General features: G+C 40.0%; 1 protein-coding gene across 3 annotated transcripts in view; it reads left to right on the top strand.

Moving 5' to 3' along the window:
• apba1a (amyloid beta (A4) precursor protein-binding, family A, member 1a) overlaps positions 1–18428 on the top strand; it is a 154155-nt gene that overhangs the window by 116311 nt on the left and 19416 nt on the right. For all 3 annotated transcript variants that reach the window (XM_079688565.1, XM_079688564.1, XM_079688566.1), the window contains exons 4-6: positions 10271–10369; positions 10466–10505; positions 17544–17689. In XM_079688565.1, coding sequence (XP_079544691.1) covers positions 10271–10369; positions 10466–10505; positions 17544–17689 — 285 coding nt within the window. The remainder of the gene's footprint in view (positions 1–10270; positions 10370–10465; positions 10506–17543; positions 17690–18428) is intronic.

Raw genomic sequence — 18428 nt, 5'->3', positions numbered from 1 at the left:
CACACACACACACACACACACACACACACACACACACACACACACACACACACACACACACACACACACACACACACACACACACCTCCTCCTCCTCCTCATTCTGTTTTCATTTACTCGTTCGTTATCTGACCAGCTTCAATCTTGTAGGCTACTCACCTCGTTTCTTGCAACCCTCGAAAGGGTTTTGGAGGTTGAAGCCTCTGTGAGCGTGAGTTGCTTGGCTTTCTTGTCCGCAGCAGAAACCATTTTTGAATGTTTGAGCGAATCGAAGTGGGTATTCACAGTCGATTTCCTTTTATGCTCCAACACACAGTTGCACGGGGTACAGAACAGTTTCCCCCCACTTTCGTGCAAGACATTGGGGTACTGCTTTGCCCGGTCTTTAGCTGAAATGTTCGTGGGTAAAGGTGATGGATTCGATTTGTTCATCTTGGTGTGTGAATTCCACACCTTCACACGACGGTGTTTGCCTTCTGTGATGCGCGGGCTGATGACGTTGCGTCATAATCACTACTCGTCAAGACGAGTTAACTTTTTTATTTTTTTTCTCAACTTTGTGTGGAAAAATGCGGGGATTATGCGGCCTTTTGATAAATATGCGGACTTTTAAAAATCTGCTGCATTTTGCTGATTATGCAGGAAATTCTGCGATCGCAGAATCGCGTTTTTCTGGAGGGTCTATCTAATACTTGGCCTGTGTCAACAAAATAAACCCCAACATCTTCAGGTTAACTAAATAACATATCTCAATAGCTCTGAATTTCTGACAAGCATCTGTGTTATTATAAATGAAATCCTTGAGATCCTATTTAAAATCTAAATATAATATGAACTGCTAATGTCTCTGATAAAGAAACACAATAATGTTATGGATTAAAAACAACTAAAAATCATGATACTGACAAAGTGAATGATTTCCTGGTGAGACTGCTTCTACCTGTCACTGCTTAGATATTATCAAGCTGAAAAAATGAATACAGAAATCCAACATACTGTCGTCAAATGTCTTTCTATTATGAATTTAAATTAAATGTACATCCCAATAATAATCTAAACAGTCTATGGCTTTTACTTCTTTACCAGGCTAGTTACAAGATGTTGTCTAAATTAAATTCTATCTCATTACATTACTATGTTTTAACTTAGCTGTAATATGTTCTTTCTAGATTTCAAACCTCAGTTACTTTAATACCTGTTGAAATATTACAAAGTTGTTTTCATTATCACAGTTCACTTTCTCATTCTCATTCTGGAATTACCTCTCTCAGTAGCCCCTTGGCCACTGATTCTGCATCTGTGTTACCTGTTATAACCAGTGCTTGAATTGGGCCGGTACTCACCGGTACGCAGTACCGGCACTTCTGATTTTTACCCATGTGGTAACGGCACTTCTTACTGAGTACCGGCAAGGTGGCGGTACTCAGTAAAATGCCGGTACTCAGCCGCCGGCAATATACGTATATATTGTAAACGCAACGCAGCGCAAATGTGGGTCTGACTCTGCCTCACAGAGGGTGACTGGCTGTCTACATGACGTGGCCTGCCGACATTGCCACTTTCATACAGATCATACTAATGCCTTCGATTGGTCTCTGTGTGTCATTCAAGCTCGGGAGGGTGTGTGTTGGTGTATGTGTGGCGCGAGCGAGCGAGAAAGCACGCGCACCGGTTACGTGTATTGTTGTTAGCATCTGGTGCTAGCTAGCTGCGCTAACGGATATAAGGAGCTGTTTCAACAACAAGGTGGAGGGAGAGTCCTTTGCTGTCAGACTGAGAGGCTGATAACTACAGCTCTGGTGAGGTAAATTACTCTCTGATTCTTTAGATAGTTAACTTAGTTTAAGTTATCTCAGTGGGTCTCAAACGGTTCGGTCACCATTTATGTAAACACATATTTCCATTTGAGGGGCTAGTGATTAGTAAAATATGCATGAAAAATACAAACAAAATGTTAACTAGGTGAAAAAAGGTAAGATAAACTTGTTGAGAGCCAAAACTAGTCTTTGCTGTTGCCTCAAAGAGGAGCAGGGGGGAGAGGAGGGAGACAGGAGAGGCCGATTCAGGAGCCCAGACATACTCACAACTATAAATGAACCAAAAACAAATAAATAAACAAGTTTCAATGTTTTTTCATATTGGATATTGTATGTTATTGGTTATGGCCATGTACTTATGATTTTATGATTATTTAAATGTATACATTTTTGTTTCATATGGGTGTAGTCTCTTTATTTCCCCCTCAAAATGCACCAGATTGATGCATTTAACTCCAACATTCAAAAACAAATCTTACCGGGGGAGCATGCCCCCGGACCCCCCTATAGGATTTGAGTCCCGGCCCCACTGTTCCCAAATAGCTTTGCAATTTTTTTTAAATAGTAACCCATCTCCATATGTTTCTTTTTGGGTAGTAGATTTAAACTAGAGGGCTATCACTTTGTGCAGCAACGCTATTGACAAATAAATCCAGCAAAATGGCACAAAAAACCGGTAGTGGCCTCAGGGACGAGGAGTCATTTAACCAGCCAGTAGGAGTCAAGCTTTACTTTCTTTTATATCCATAAAGAAAAAGTAAATCTGTTTACAGTTGTTTCATTATGGATGTTGAGAGGTATCCATATATCTCTTCATTTTGCTCTCAAAGTGCACCAGATTGATGCATCTAACTTCAATATTTAAAAAAAAAATGTTCCCGGGGGAGCATGCCCCCGGACCCCCCTAGACTAGAGGGTGTCAGGTCCACTCCCCACTTATAAAAATAGCACTTTAGCACTGCACCCCCTCTAATCTCAGATGCACCCTGAGTCATTTTGTTTTAGTACAGTGAGCCTTTCTAAAATATACAGTAAAGAGACAAACCCACCAGCATTATAGGATATACTATGACTTTGTGCCAAATACTTGTTGCTGATTTAGAGTACTGGCACCTTTTTTATTCCAATTCAAGCACTGGTTATAACTCAATCAATATTAGAAACATGTCAACATTTTTTAGGAAACCTCTCGTTTCCCTTGGAGCTCCAGAATAATGTGTTAGTCTAAAAACATGCTTGGTTAGTTATTGTTTTAGAATCATGCAGTTACACTGATCACATGCCGGCATTCCATTCACACTCACACTGTCAGTCAGGGTCAAAGGTCATTTGGTCTCAGTCTTTTGGCCATGTGTCGTGCTCTGCAGAGACTTTAATATTCTACTAGCTGGAGTTGTACGAGTGACATCATTGTGTTGATGTCAACCAATGCAACAAAGTTTTTCTCGTGTTCGCATCACCATTTTCTTCAGATGTTTAACAAACAAATTATCAATACACTTTATTAATATACCGCCCCTAGGAAACCCAATACCTGACAAATGTTCATGCAAGGCATTCTTAAGTGAACCTGCAGAAAACGGCCTTTTGAATTAATATTCCAAATTAATCAATAATAATAATAATCAATTTTATCAATTTGTTTACCCTTAGAAGTGAACATACCTCATAATGTTACATCAGGATGCTAAACTAAGTTTTAGCCAAATCAATCATTATTACTGTTTCAGATCTAACTGGAGGTTGAACAAACAAAACCTTTTTTTGTTTACATCATGCAAACCACTAACATATTTTCCAATTTCAGCATCAGCCTTGTTACTCTAAAATTACATCCTAAATAGGAATATTAGGAATGAAACACATATTTAATCTTCAGAAATGTTCTTAACAAATGGAGAGTAATGCCATCTTTCTATCTAGTGAATAGCCAACATATTAAAAAAATGTCAGATATACAAAAATAAGCCTAAATACTCTTTTACTATCAAAGTCTAAAGCTAGACCTAAGCTGAACAGTTTTGGTAATGGACAATTTAATTTAGAAACAAAACAAAATTGGACCTGTGTTCTTATGTGTTCTTCAAAATACATGAGTAAATACCTTGTGAAGTATTCACAATATAACTAATCCTCTCTAGGATATGAAATCCATTCATCTTTAACCAGATACTATTTCCCTATTTATTTTTAGTTCATGATAATAATGGTATAACGTCCACACGTTTACCCATAGCTAGTCACTATGTCAAGATTATCATGTGTGACAAAATAATCAGATGTCTTGTTTGCCAAACAAGGATATTAAACTTTATTCTTTTCAGCATTCCAGACCATCATTAAACAATCAGCCTCCCTTCCTAAACGCTGAAGCATATCGTTCTACACCACCTTCTGATAAACTCTTGCACAGTTATGCTGTAAAATCATTGCATGATTTCTTCAGAGTCTGAACAGACTGAGACCAGCCTGTCTCTTGATCTTGTCATATTGAGAACAGTCAATGATTCATTGTCCTCTTCAGCTGTAATCAGTGGCAGGGCCCCCAAAACGCTAGAACCGGCCCTGGTCAGTGGGCTCCAAGGAAACTCTCTCTGGCATTGGGATGTCCTGAGGGGGAAGGAACCTCTGGATCAATGTGATACAATCAGCAGACACACGTTGTCCTCTGTACAGCAGAAATCCCCCAAAACTGCAGTACCTCTTCACACCACTGTTGCCTTGACAACGAGGCACAAGCAAACTGTCAATACCTCCTCTGAGATGCGTTCTTTGCACAGTTCTTCTGTTTCTGTAATGAGCAACTTTTCACCAACACACTGATTCAGAGTACAACCCAAAGGTGGCGCACAACTATCCAATGCTGCTGTAATCACAGCAAATCAGCTACTGAGAAAAACTCAATGTAAATCTCTCCCCCAGCGGGTGACAAAATAAAACAGCTGAGTGTCTATATGGTCAGGAATGCTGAAACATGTGAATGTTAAACCCATTAATGGTAACAGTCTTCCTATTCTTCATTACTTCAGTTCTCAGTTAATAGGCAAAACAAAAAACTTTTCTTAACCACTATAGATTCATCTTTAATCTTCTTGCTTATTCTATTATTTTCAAATTGTTTATCTAAGTTGTGTGTTACAAGCATGGTTAGATTTGTAACAGAATACAAAACTAACTGTATCCAGTGCTATATATTTAAAACAAGTAATCTGACTACAGTTAATGAATATATTTTTGGAACACTTAAAGGAATTATTACAAAATGTAATCTTCATTATTACTAAAGCTGAAACCTAAATAAATCATCACGGAACATTTTTCTGTCCTTATTACTTAATTGTTTCAATAAAAACTAAAAGCATTGTGAAAACTCCCATTTTTGAGAAAATCTCTCAACACTCTTATTCCATCTAAGCACGAATGTTTATGACAAACTCGTCCTATTAATCCCAAACGGTCTTTAATGGTATCAATTCTGAACTTTCTTAATATTAATTGTAAATGCAACGTATGTTCTCCCCAGAACAAAGATAGGATAGTTGCAGCTGAAACTGGTTAATAGCAATTTTCTGTTAACCTAGATAAGCCTGTTGTTCTCATATCTAGTAAATATATTCTTATCTTATGTTACTCATAAAACAATATGACATTTTCCAGAATAGTAGTAACTCTATATAACCTGTACTCTCTCTACTCTTTCAAACCGTCTCATTTCTCCTGTCTTTCTGTCTCACTGCGCCCTGCAGCTGCCTCCGCTCCAGCCCCTCACAAATCACCCCTTTGTGAAACTGTGTGAGATGGCTGGAGCAAAACCTCGTGCAGGACCTCTGTCATGCTTAAACATGAACAGATTCCCTCTGACTGACAAATTTACAAAAACCTTCTTTTTACTGTCTACTTCTTCTTCATAAACTAAAAAACACCATTGTGGTGAATCGTTTACGTTTTCCGTTTCCTATCTACTTTAAACAACCATCAACTGAGAGTAACTGTATATGATAATAACTCCTAAATAAACTCACAATATATATATTTCTTCCAATGAGTTCGTTATTTCATGTCTAACAAATGTTCCTCTTTCCATGTCGTATTCTAGATGGAAAAATCCACCTATCATATTTAATTTGAATAAAACCTTAACTTTAATGTACTTCATATACTCAGTAAATCTCTTTTTACTTTCCCCTAAGGTTACTGTATGTAATATAATTTTCCTTGAAGTATAATTAAGTACAATCTTTAGTTAATGACAAATACCATGAAATTCACAACGCAATGCAACGGTATCAATCAGTTCTCAAAGACTATGTTTAAATAGCAGCAAATCATTGTTTCTTATTTATTTCAATATATCTACCACTTCAAATCACACCTTGATCTGTTAATTTTCTATGTATTTCACTCCAACTTCAGATCACTAGAGAAAAAAGCAAGCAGACACACTCCGGGCTGCTGCTGCTGCTCTCGAGAGGAAAAAGGGGGGCTTCCTTCAACAATTAACACTTCTGCTATCCTTTTATTCAATTGTTCTGCTTGAACCCACTGTTCTCGTAAGCTCTTAACTCACGCTCCTCTCGTTCAAATTCTCCCTTCATTATGACTTCGTATCTATTCATCTGACTTACTGTCTTTGTTACCAGTACATATTCACAGACTTCGTATCTATTGATCTGACTTACTGTCTTTGTTACCAGTAAATATTCACAGACTTCGTATCTATTGATCTGACTTACTGTCTTTGTTACCAGTAAATATTCACAGAAAAAATACCCCGTACAGTCTATTCAGCTTTTATTGTCCGATGTTTATTCCAACAAGTTTAGCGAGTCTCTCAGCGCGCTTCAACACCGTCTTTCAACGATGTGACGCTGACATGGAGTCGTAACCCAGGCTTACAGAACTCTTTATCGTGACGTTTGGCTTTATAGATTCAACCCCCACAGAACAAAGGATTAATGAGGTCCGGTCACTTCAAAATTGCTTTTTCAAGGTTGCGTTACTCTCCTTTGGATTTAATTATAACTCAACTTCGATTCCTATGAACCTAAGAATTATTATTCAGATTTGTTCCGGATGCCGTCTGAAAACGGGCACTGAACATCTCCCAACGAGTCTTCAGCCGTCTCCTTTCTGAAAAAAGTACGGGGCCTTTCACCTTCGTCTTACATACCTCGTTGATTCACTTTTATGTTATATAACTTTCCTACCTATCTAAAATATGTATTTGTATATTCCATCGCAACAACTATGACACCGGAATATGTCTCTGACAACTCTAAAATTTAGTTTAGCCAATTACAGACCTTCGATAGAAACAGGCTTGTCTGCTCACCTTTCAATTGTAGGATCCTCGTTTTAGTTGTCAGAGATTATTCTAGGCCTCTTCTCCGGACCATTCGTCCGCTGGCTGCTGATTTTCCTCTCAAAAACCCTACTCATGACGTCACCACGTCATGACGTCATCACGTCGGGGAAACACCATTTGTTGGGGCAGAATCTCTGCTCCGCGCCGTTCCTATATGAGCGGGTTCTCAAAAGAAGGAAAAATTCAAAGCAGCCAGGATAAGGGTTAAACAATAATCTGCTTTAATGGTGCAAACATACAAATACATCACCGAATCACGAAGCACTCTGCAGAGTAGTCCGGGCTCAGGTTCTACCACCGTGTGAGACATGTCTCAGGAACGGCAAGTCAAAAACAAGAGCGCCAATCTTCAAAATCATCACAACATTTATACACAGAGTTAACTTCTGAGCGAGCTAGACAGTGAGTTGGCAGTGTTCCATTGGTCGGTTTCCCTTCTGGGCGGGATCCCAGGTAGTAAGTCAGTTTGTTGATTCCATGTTGCTTCTGTGCGCGTGTGTGTGTGTGTTTCTGTCCCTCTGCCCTCAGGCAGATCCCCCAATCAATGATTTTGAGTCATGACAGAGGACTCTTGGACAGGACACATACTCATTCCCCCTAAACATCTTCAACACACAAACATCGTATCATGTATCTTTAACAGAAGTTAATTGTTCTTGTGGCTTAATGGCTTCCCTGAACTTCCCTTCACCCCAAAGTCAGCTTACTAGGAATGAATACATTTTATTGATAAGCTCAAAAGGACCTTTATCTCATTTACTGCTGGGTGACCCAAGTCTCAAGGCCTGCAGGATGTGTAGGAGATAAACATTAATTCTACAAGACTTTAACTGCCTTATATCTGAAAATGTATCCGGGAATTCCCCTGTTAATTGCAAGGACTATTGATAATTAACAGAGAGACCCTAGGGGCCTCTTCTTGTTATCTGCTAGGCAGAAGTCACTCAATGCAGAAATCACAAGTTTAACACACATTCTATATAAGGTGACATTAAAATGAATATACCAGATTGAACATTCCTGCCATAACACGTTACTTTAATACCTCAAATAATTCAAATAATACTTCATTCTCTATGGAGCTTTGAGCGTCTTCCATATCCGGTGAATTCTGTCTTTTTAGTTTGTCACCTTTCTTTGACTTCTAGTTCTCTTTCCCCCTCTCATTCCAATAAAAATTACATTGATTTGTATATTAATTACCGAGTTAAGGGGGTTGGTTTCCAATCACTCGCCTTACTCACCGGAAGTCCCCAAAAGCTTTCCAATGAGGCGCCCATATGCGCCATGAAGGTTTTTAATTTGAAGAGGCCCTATTGTGCTTTTTCAGGTCTTCCCTCTCCTGTAGTGTGTTATTTAGGTTTCTGTGTATGTAAATGGTCTGCAAAGGCTAAAATCCCTGTGTTTCTTCCCCCCCCCCCCCCCCCCCACTGCCTGAAACGCCTGCCTCCTTTGATTGGACTCCTTTGTTTACTTCCAGAACAAAGTGACATCACTACACTAAAAAAACTGAAGCATTCACTTTAATTAAATGTATTATGTCAACAAAATAATATTAAGTTGAACCTAATATTTTTTTTATTTAAAGTGGACCTATCATGCTATATTTGAAATATATATTGCTGGGCCATACCTATACAAAACATGTCTGTGAAGTTTTTTTTCAAAATACCAAACAGTTCACCCATACTGCTCAAACACCTCTTTTGCAGCCCTGTTAGAGAAACACAGATCTTGGATCCTTAGCTTGAAAAAAAAAAGAGGAGGAGGCGGAGCTAATGCCTGATCAGAATTCTACCGTAGGTAAAGTTAAATTCGGTTGTGAATGAGATTCGCCATCCTGTTTAAACCACGTCAAGGATTATTTCTGAAATAGTATGGAGCTTAAATGCTTTTTCTCTTGCGGGTTTATCACAAGGTGAGTTCTTTTTTATTTTATTTCCTGCTTTTTAAACACATGGTACAGGTTAACTTTGAGTGTTAGCGAGGCTTGCTAATGTAAACAAAGACGTCCAAAACACGTCAGGCTTGTTTCTGATAGCAACTTTCTGTGGGTCCGCTGCCGATTTGACGTCAGTTCGGATGGAATCTGTATCCGCTCGTTGTACGCCCGTTTTTAAAAGATTTGGGTATGATTATATTCAACATATCCATTGTGTACCTTACAATAATTACAATTCTTATGGCAATATTCAAATATTGGAACCTGAATGGGATGTGAGCAACACAAGAGATAATGTTTGATTAATAACACCTCAGTGACAAAATCAAGCTTTGATGACACCAGGACAGTTCAAACTTTTTCAAACTAAATCAGTTATTATAATTTTTTCGTTATAACAATTCAAATAATTGTCTTCCTGAGATAGAGCTCCTGAAACAATGTAACAAGATAAACTATATTGTTTGATGATCTGTCACATACATTCAAAACAGTTATTATGCTGACTTACATATATATTATATATTATATATATTATACTGCTTAGAAAACCAAGGTGGTGCAGTGCAAGTGAAATGTTCTGTAATGCATGAGTCAACACGTTCCATGCTCTTTTGAGAAATCTGATGTACAAATTCATCTGTCGATTGAATGCTTCTCATAACTCTGTCATTATGCTACTGTCAAATCCGTGTCTCAGTGCTGTACGATACCAGTCACCTCTGTGGAAACATTGGAATAACTGCCTTTTTTAATTTTAATTTTTGAGTGTTGTATGTCTTTTAATAATGGACCAAGAGTCTCTTTAAATAAAGCTGATTATTACATGCCACAGCCCCAGAAACCTGGAGTCATCAATATATAATACACAATATTAAAAATCAGTTCATAGTCATCAGAACATTAGCAGTGAATTAACTTTTTTAAATGTTTGAGTTAAAACAACCCATTTTCTTTCATAAGCTTGTAATGTTTGGTCTTACAGTGTGCAGCACAGGCAGTATGAGAAAAATAAAGAGCTTTTTGAACATTAAACCATGGAGACATGTCACAGAGGAACTAAATACTGATATACACCTGAAAATAAGCAGGATATGTCCCCTTTATCTTACTGTTGCATTGTGCTTTTTGCCACCCCCCCTCCAGTCTCCAGGCTCAGACTCGCCCTCTCCTCCAGGAGCAGAGTCCTCCAGCAGACTCCTGCTGCAGGACGACGGCTTCCAATCTTCTCCCTCCAGTAAAGAGGTGTTAACCCATTATTACATATTGTCTAATTCTCACTTTTGTATATCAAGTTGTATTAATGTTTGATTGATTCATTCTCCTCTCCTTTTAATATAGACCAAGAGAAGCCTTGCATCTTTCCCCACATATGTGGAAGGTGAGTGCTTCATCTCTGTTGCAAACAGTGGAGTGAGAGTTGGAGGAAATCTGAAAAAGATGCTACGTTAGTTATTGTAATTTATCTCAGTGATTTTTGTCACTATGTTTATTGAGGATATTAAGCTGGGATACCTAAGCCACAAATGAGGTCAAAATGGCTGCAGTTCCTCCAGTGATTGAGACATGCCAAAAACAAACATGAATAAACTGAATTTGAAGTAACCAAAGTACAGTACTATTAACAAAAAAGTATGGAAGAAAATAAAACAATCATCACGGTAAAATATGGAAGACTTGCAGTCAATTTAACATGCCATCAGTGGAGTAAAGTAACTAATAAGTAAAATGTTGAGGGACATTTTATGCTACTTTGTCATTCTAATCCACTACAGTTCAGAGGTAAATGGTGTACTTTCACTCCAGTACATTTATTTAATAGCTTTAGTTACTACAGATCTGGATTAATGATGTGAAATATAATCAAGTGTTAAATCAGACTTTAGTTCCACCCAGGGGCGGCGCCAGGGGGGAGCTAGGGGGTGCTGAAGCACCCCCCAGGATTGCCTAAGCACCCCCTAAGCACCCCCAAGAAATATATGTTTTTATTTTTTTTCGATCTTTTAAAAATATTTTTTAATTAAATTAAATTAGAAAGATTATTGATTACATCAATGCAAATGTGAAACAAACAAATGTTTGACTAAAAACATAAAGCCAACACAGGTGATAAGGCCAATGGCCAGCACCCATTAGATTTTTGACCTACCCATAGGCTAAATTACTTTGTGACACTTGAGTGACTTCCTGTTAGCTGGAGTGCCAAATTATTTGCTAACAGCAAAGTGACAAATGGATCGTTTTTTAGTCCTTAAACGTCCATGTGTGGACACTCAATCAAAACCACCTGAAAGCAAGAGGGATTCTGCACATAATAGGCCTCGTGAGTACAAGTAGCTTACTTCTGGCTCTCTGTGTTTCATTCAAGCTCTGCTTTGTGTGTGTGTGGCACGAGCCATTTTGTGTGCGTGCGCGAGCACCGGTGGGTCTCTACAGGAGATTGTTGTGGTTAGCATCTGTTGCTAGCTAGCCAAGCTAACGGATATAAGGAGCTTTTTCAACAACAAAGTGGAGGGAGAACTCTCTTCTGTCAGACTGAGAGTCTCAGATAACCTCAGCTCAGGTGAAGTAAAGGACTCATTGTTTAGATAGTTAACTTTAGTCTAGTTATCTCAGTGGGTCTCAAACGTTTTGTTTTAAAAGGGGAGTGATTTGTAAAATATCTATAAAGAAATAGTAAATCTGTTTACAGTTCTGTTTCATATGTATGTTGAGAGATGTATCCATAGATCTCTTCATTTTGCTCTCAAAGTGCACCAGATTGATGCTTTTAACTTCAATATTTAAAAAAAAAAATTTCGGGACCATTTCAAAATGCAAGATGGGGGGGGGGGGAGGTGCTAGTGCAGGGGTGTCAAACTCATTTTCACCGAGGGCCACATCAGCATAATCGTTGCCCTCAAAGGGCCAGATGTAACTTATAAATGTAACTAAATGCAATGTAAAATAAATGTAACTACTCCTTAATGTTAAATAAATCTGAATTTATTACTTATTCAAGTTACAAATATTACATATATATTTGCATAGATGTAAAAAATATGTTTGCTTGTTGCTCTGTTATTATAACATAAATCCTTTTAATTTGTCAGGTTATGAAACCCATATTACTCCATCAATCAACGATCAAACTATCCAAGTGAATAAAGAAAAATAACATCAAACACAAGTTATGACATTAACTTTGTTCAAAACTTGAAATAACAAATAACTGTAAAACCAACAATTGTGAGCTGCTAAGAACATGTGTGACAGATGTAGCATTTTACAAAAACAAATGGCTGCACACAGCCTTGCAGGGGGCATACATCCAACTCATGAGAGATGGTTTGATTACAGTAAACATTTGTTTGCATAAACACATAAAACCTGCAAACACTAAATACATTGCTACACATATAAAGTAGTATATGTAATAAACTCAAAATAACAAAATAAGGGTTGTCTCAGCAGAGGCGCGGGAAGGTATTTTGAGTGGGGGTGCTGAGGTGCTGGACTCCAGTGAACACTATTACGGGCACTATAGAGCACGCACAAAAAAACTCCCCACACGCAAACACACAGTAAACCCGCGACTGTTACAATGAAGGCTCGCTAATCAGCTCACTGCATATAGGCAGGGGTAAAGTGCTATTTTTTACGAGTGGGGAGCGGACCTCACCTCCTCTAGGGGGGTCCGGGGGGATGCTCCCCCGGGAAGATTTTTTTTAAATATCGAAGTTAAAAGCATCAATCTGGTGCACTTTGAGAGCAACATTAAGAGATCTATGGATACATCTCTCAACACCCAGATGAAACACAACTGTAAGCAGATGTTCTTTTTCTTTATGGATATTTTACAAATCACTCCCCTTTCAAACTGTATTCTTGTTTTACTGCCATAGAGTATTTCATAATTGTTTTTCCTTTATTCTCTTATTTTTTTTATAACTATAATGATCATATGAAGGTGTGCCGCGGAAATAATCTTTTGAATACATTTTGACCAAACTGTTTGAGACCCACTGAGATAACTTAGACTAAAGTTAACTATCTAAACACTCAGAGAGTCCTTTAGCTCACCTGAGCCTCTCAGGCTGAGAGGAGAGCTCTCCTCCAGCTTGTTGTGGAACAAACAGCTCCGTATGTCCGTTAGTGCAGCTAGCTAACCAGATGCTAACAACACGGTCCCTGCTGCTGGCACCGGTCCCTCTCTCTCTCCCCCTCTCTCACACACAATAAATGCGCTATTTCCGCACACACACAGAGCCGCGAGCTTGAATGACACAAGCACACTTTTATTTCCATGCAACTCTCTAATTGGTCTGGTGTCTTGCCTCTGTTGCATTCACTGAACACGGGAAATTACAGTCCTGCCGTCCTTTCTAGTATCTTGATGAGGTTCACGTAAAGCACGGTTAATGTGTTATATTTATTGAGGTAGAATTGTCCGGGGCTACTGAAAAAACATTCGGGGCGGGCCAAAATATTATTTTACCAATAATGTGGAATTGATTGGCTACATATTACACAGATTATGCACAGCGGGAGCAGCAATAACCGTCAAATAATAATTCAGACAGGGGAGCTCCGCACCCCCTGCCTGCCGCTAGGGGGTGCTGCAGCGCCCTCAGCACCCCCCTTCCCGCGCCCATGTGTCTCAGTCCACAACTATATTGGTCAAGTTTTTAGGTTAGTTTTTGATGAGGAGATGCTGCCTGTCCTTGAACACACCATGTGGATCCCCTCTCCACCATCCTCATCCATTGATCATGTTCTGTAAATAACAAACACAAAACAAAATGCAAACACAATCATTACATTGCACATAGTTTAACTATTGTTCTTCTTGGTTGAATTGCATTTTATTATATATTATTAGGTTTTTTCAAATGCTTACCAATGTGTTTTCTGACCAGATGTCAGTCTGACACCGTTTTTCCGTGGCCAGTGTGTCAATGTCTGGTTTTAGGTCCTGTGCTGTAGCAATCTGTAGAACAGCGTGGAGGTTGTCGTCAGTGATGCGTGATCTGTGCTTGTTTTTGTTTAGATTCATTATTGAAAACATCTGTTCGCACAGATAGGTGCTCCCAAACATAGACAGAACACGGGCAGCATGAAGTCGAAGCTGTGGCATGAAAGCAGGGGGCAGTAGACGGTAAAAGTCCTGGATTGTAACATCCTGGAACTTTGCTCTCAGGCCACTATCGCTTTGAAGCTCTATTAACTCCATCTGAAGTTGTTGGGGTGCAGTGCACACGTCGGTGGTGAAAGGACTAGCAAAGATGGCAAATCCAGAGTGCTGTGCTCTGAAGTCAGAGAAGCGCCGATCAAACTCATTCATCAACAGGCTCAGTTTGGTAGCTAACTGAGCACATGAGAAAGTACCGGGACATGAGGCTGAGATGCTCTGAGAAACAGGAAAGTGGGCAAGATTGTCCTGTTTCACTTGGCACATCCATAGGTCAAGTTTACGCTGGAAAGCCGTGATTGTGTCGGACATCTGCGTGATGACTTGTTTGCGTCCCTGCAGCTTCTGATTCAGTTGGGCGAGATGTTCGGTTATGTCACACAACATAGCAAAGTCACACAGCCAGTTTGGATCTGACAGTTCAGACAAGGGTTTTCCTTTACTCTGCATGAAAAGAGCAATGTCTTCCCTAAGCTCAAAAAATCGTTTGAGGACTTTGCTCCTACTCAGCCACCTTACTTCTGTACTGTACGGCACGTCTCCGTGCTCCGAGCCCATCTCCTGCAAGAACAGCTGGAACTGACGATGATTCAGGCCACGCGCCCGAATGAAGTTCACTGTCTTCATGACCGTGGTCACTATATCATCCATCCCCAGCACCTTCCCGCACAAAGCTTCTTGATGGATAATGCAATGATACGTTATCAGAGGCGTGTGACAGTTACTTTCTTGCATTTTCTCCTTCATTAGTCCAACCAAGCCCACTTTTCTTCCACACATTGCAGGTGCACCGTCTGTAGTTAATCCCACCAAGTTTTCCCAGGGCAATGCGTTTTTACTGACGGACTTCTCCACCGCATCAAAAATGTCCCGTCCCGTTGTGGTCCCATGCATGGCAGCCACATCCAACAGCTCCTCAGTGACAGAGAGGTCCGACTTCACGCCTCTAATAAAAATAGATAGCTGCGCTGTATCCGTGTTGTCTGTGCTTTCATCAACAGCTAATGAAAAAGCTATGTAGCTGCGTGTCTCTTCGGCCAGCTGTGTTGCCAGGTTTCCTGCTAGTTCCTTAACTCGGTCCGCGATGGTGTTTCTTGATAAACTGACATTTTTAAAAGTCTGTATCTGGTCGGGACACACCTGCTCACAGACCTTCAGCATGCACTGCTTCAAAAACGCTCCCTCTGAAAAAGACTTTGAAGCGCGGGCGATTTCTTCAGCCACAACAAAGCTAGCTTTCACTGCCGCGTTGTTTTTGGTTGTGGCTTTCGCGAACACATTCTGCTGCGATCGCAGTTTGCCTTTTAATTCTTGGGCAATTTGTTGTTTTTCTTGATGGCTACATTTGGCATACTTACCTCCGTGTTCGGTCTCAAAATGCCGACGTAGATTGTACTCTTTGACAACCGCAACCGCCTCATAACACAAAAGACATACCGGTTTTTCTCCTTGAAGCACAAACATGTATTCGCCTTCCCATCTTTCTTGAAACACCCTTCCATCTGCATCAATTTTTCTCTTCCTGGACATTTTGGGATCATTATTTGTATTTCTCAATTCCACTTGTTGGGAAAATCGCATCGATGTGGAAACACTGCAGTCTAGTGGCGGGATGCCGTCACTTCGCGGTTAACATAATCGGCATGTATTGTGGGAAATGTAGTTTTTGGTCACTGCACGCATTTGACTTATTTATTTTTAGACAATCAGACCTATTAAGCTCTCGCGGGCCACATAAAATGATCTGGCGGGCCACATTTGGCCCGCGGGCCTTGAGTTTGACACGTCTGTGCTAGTGGATCGCCGGAGCTGTTAGATTAACATTAACATGCTTATATTGTAGTTCTAAGTGCACTGCCTTGCGGCCTTTAGCACCATCCTTGATGGAGCATATGTGTGGGCAGGCAAGGAGTGAGCAGAGAGTAGAGTAGTTGTCGATTTTTGTTTTGTTTTCTGTGACTATCTGCCTCACCCTGTCAGACTTTCAGTTGCGCGCGCTACTAAAGAGACGTGTTACCATGGAAACCAAACAATGGTGTAGCTGTATTAAAGTCCGAGTGGAAACAGTCCTGAGTAAATCTGATTTTGTCAGAAATCGGGAGAAATGTGGGAGAAATATGACCCCAGGAGGAAACCGGGAGAGGGCAATGAAATCGGGAGTCTCCCGCGAAAATCGGGAGGGTTAACAAGTATGAGTTGCAGTAGAAAATTCAACTGTAGCGCTGGTGCATTAATGGGAAACCCTTAAAGTTTGAGCACCCTCTATGAAACGTCAAGCTACCCCACAGCACCCCCTAGAGAAAATCTCTGGCGCCGCCACTGGTTCCACCTGGAGTAAATTCACAAGCTACCCTGCAGTATACAAAATCATTCAAACTATCTGCACCTTTACCAGCTTTGAGAACACTTTAATGATCAATCATTATAAAACATATCATATATATTATTCTGAAGTGGACCAATCTGCACAATGACTACTTTAAGGGTGTTATGCTGTTGCTATTATTATTACGTTTGTACTTTTACTTGAGTAACATTTTGATTGCAGGACTTTTACTAGTGACAGAGTAAATCCTACACTCTGGTACTTTTACTTTTACTTAAGTACAAGATCTGAGTACTTCCACCTCTGCACACCATCAACAGTGATGGTAATTGCTGGGTTCACAGAGGTTTTAGTTGTCACAGGCACAACGACATGGCAAACCTACACTGTGACTGTTTAGTTTGTACTCTGGTGAGTTATTGACCTGCACTGCTGATCTAAGCCCGCTGGAAACGCTGTGTTAGCATTTCCTTAACGCTAGGGTCTTCAGGAGCCAATAGAGATTTAGAGGGGAGAGACAGGTGAGGAAGGGGGGGGGGTGGGGGGATGAGGAAAGGTAGACACACACACACGCTATTAAGAAATTGCACTACTACAACAATGCTAGAGGACATAGAGGCTATCAAAAGGGCTGCTGGTCTGGTTGTATCCGTCATGCAAAGTATGATTGTACACATATTCAAAAAGCGATATATTGGTAGATGATAAGGAGAGGACTCAATGTCAATTCAGTTTAAAAAGATTACATTTTATATTAAAAAATGTGATTGATGAACTCTGACGTGATAGATGAACTCTGACGATTGCTACAGTAATAGGAATCAAGTATGATTTTGAGAAATGGCTTCTTATTTTTGAGGTGAAACATAGTGTTTCAGAGGGAGATTCAACCATTCACCCCCCCCCCCCCCCCCCCTTTTTAGTCCCAGGCCCATGTGATCCAGAGGACCTGATCGATGGGATCATCTTCGCAGCCAACTACCTGGGCTCCACCCAGCTGCTGTCGGATAAGACACCATCCAAGAACATCCGCATGATGCAGGCACAGGAGGCGGTCAGCCGGATCAAGGTGAACACACACACACACACACACACACACACACACACACACACACACACACACACACACACACACACACACACACACACACTCCTGTAGTTTATGCCCACAAAGGTCTTTACTTTATGTTTGCCAGGCACAGTCAAGTCTCTTATGTGTAGAGAACAGTCAAACTGTTGCATTTTAGTTTTTGTAACAGTTAAATAAACGATATTACCTAAGTATGACTTGTTTTGTAGTCTGTGCCATAATTAAATAGATTATTCAGTCTGAGGACCACCAGCAGGAACGTGACTTTTTGCTCCTCAGGATAGTTTCTGAGGAAAGATGTTTCACTCTGTAATACCACAGTTGACTGTATCTCCAACAACTGCAATGGAGTGAGGCATCTTTCCTTTAGCTACATATAGCTACAAAAAAAACCATGCTCATTTAACTGCAGTTAAATTACTGTTCTTAGATGTTATGAGACTTTGAGAAATCACATCATTTTCTAGAGTTTATTTGATTAAACTGGTGTCTATTTGGAGAGGAGCCGATGATAAACATGAAGGTTTTACATGAGTTTAGGTGCAGGAAATGTTGTGACTTTTAGACATATGTGACCTGCTCTATCGAAATCATTCGCATTGACCCAAAGACACATTTTGAGTTGTATACACTGCTGGAAAGAGGAGATTCCTAGCTTTCTAATGATATCAGGATTGTTTTTGTACTCCAAATATTAAGCGAAATATTTCACATTATA

This window comes from Notothenia rossii (genome assembly GCF_949606895.1).
Source record: "Notothenia rossii genome assembly, chromosome: 6".
NCBI classification, from domain to species: domain Eukaryota; kingdom Metazoa; phylum Chordata; class Actinopteri; order Perciformes; family Nototheniidae; genus Notothenia; species Notothenia rossii.
Note: the sequence above shows the minus strand (reverse complement) of the source record. Positions and strands in the feature narration are given on the sequence as shown.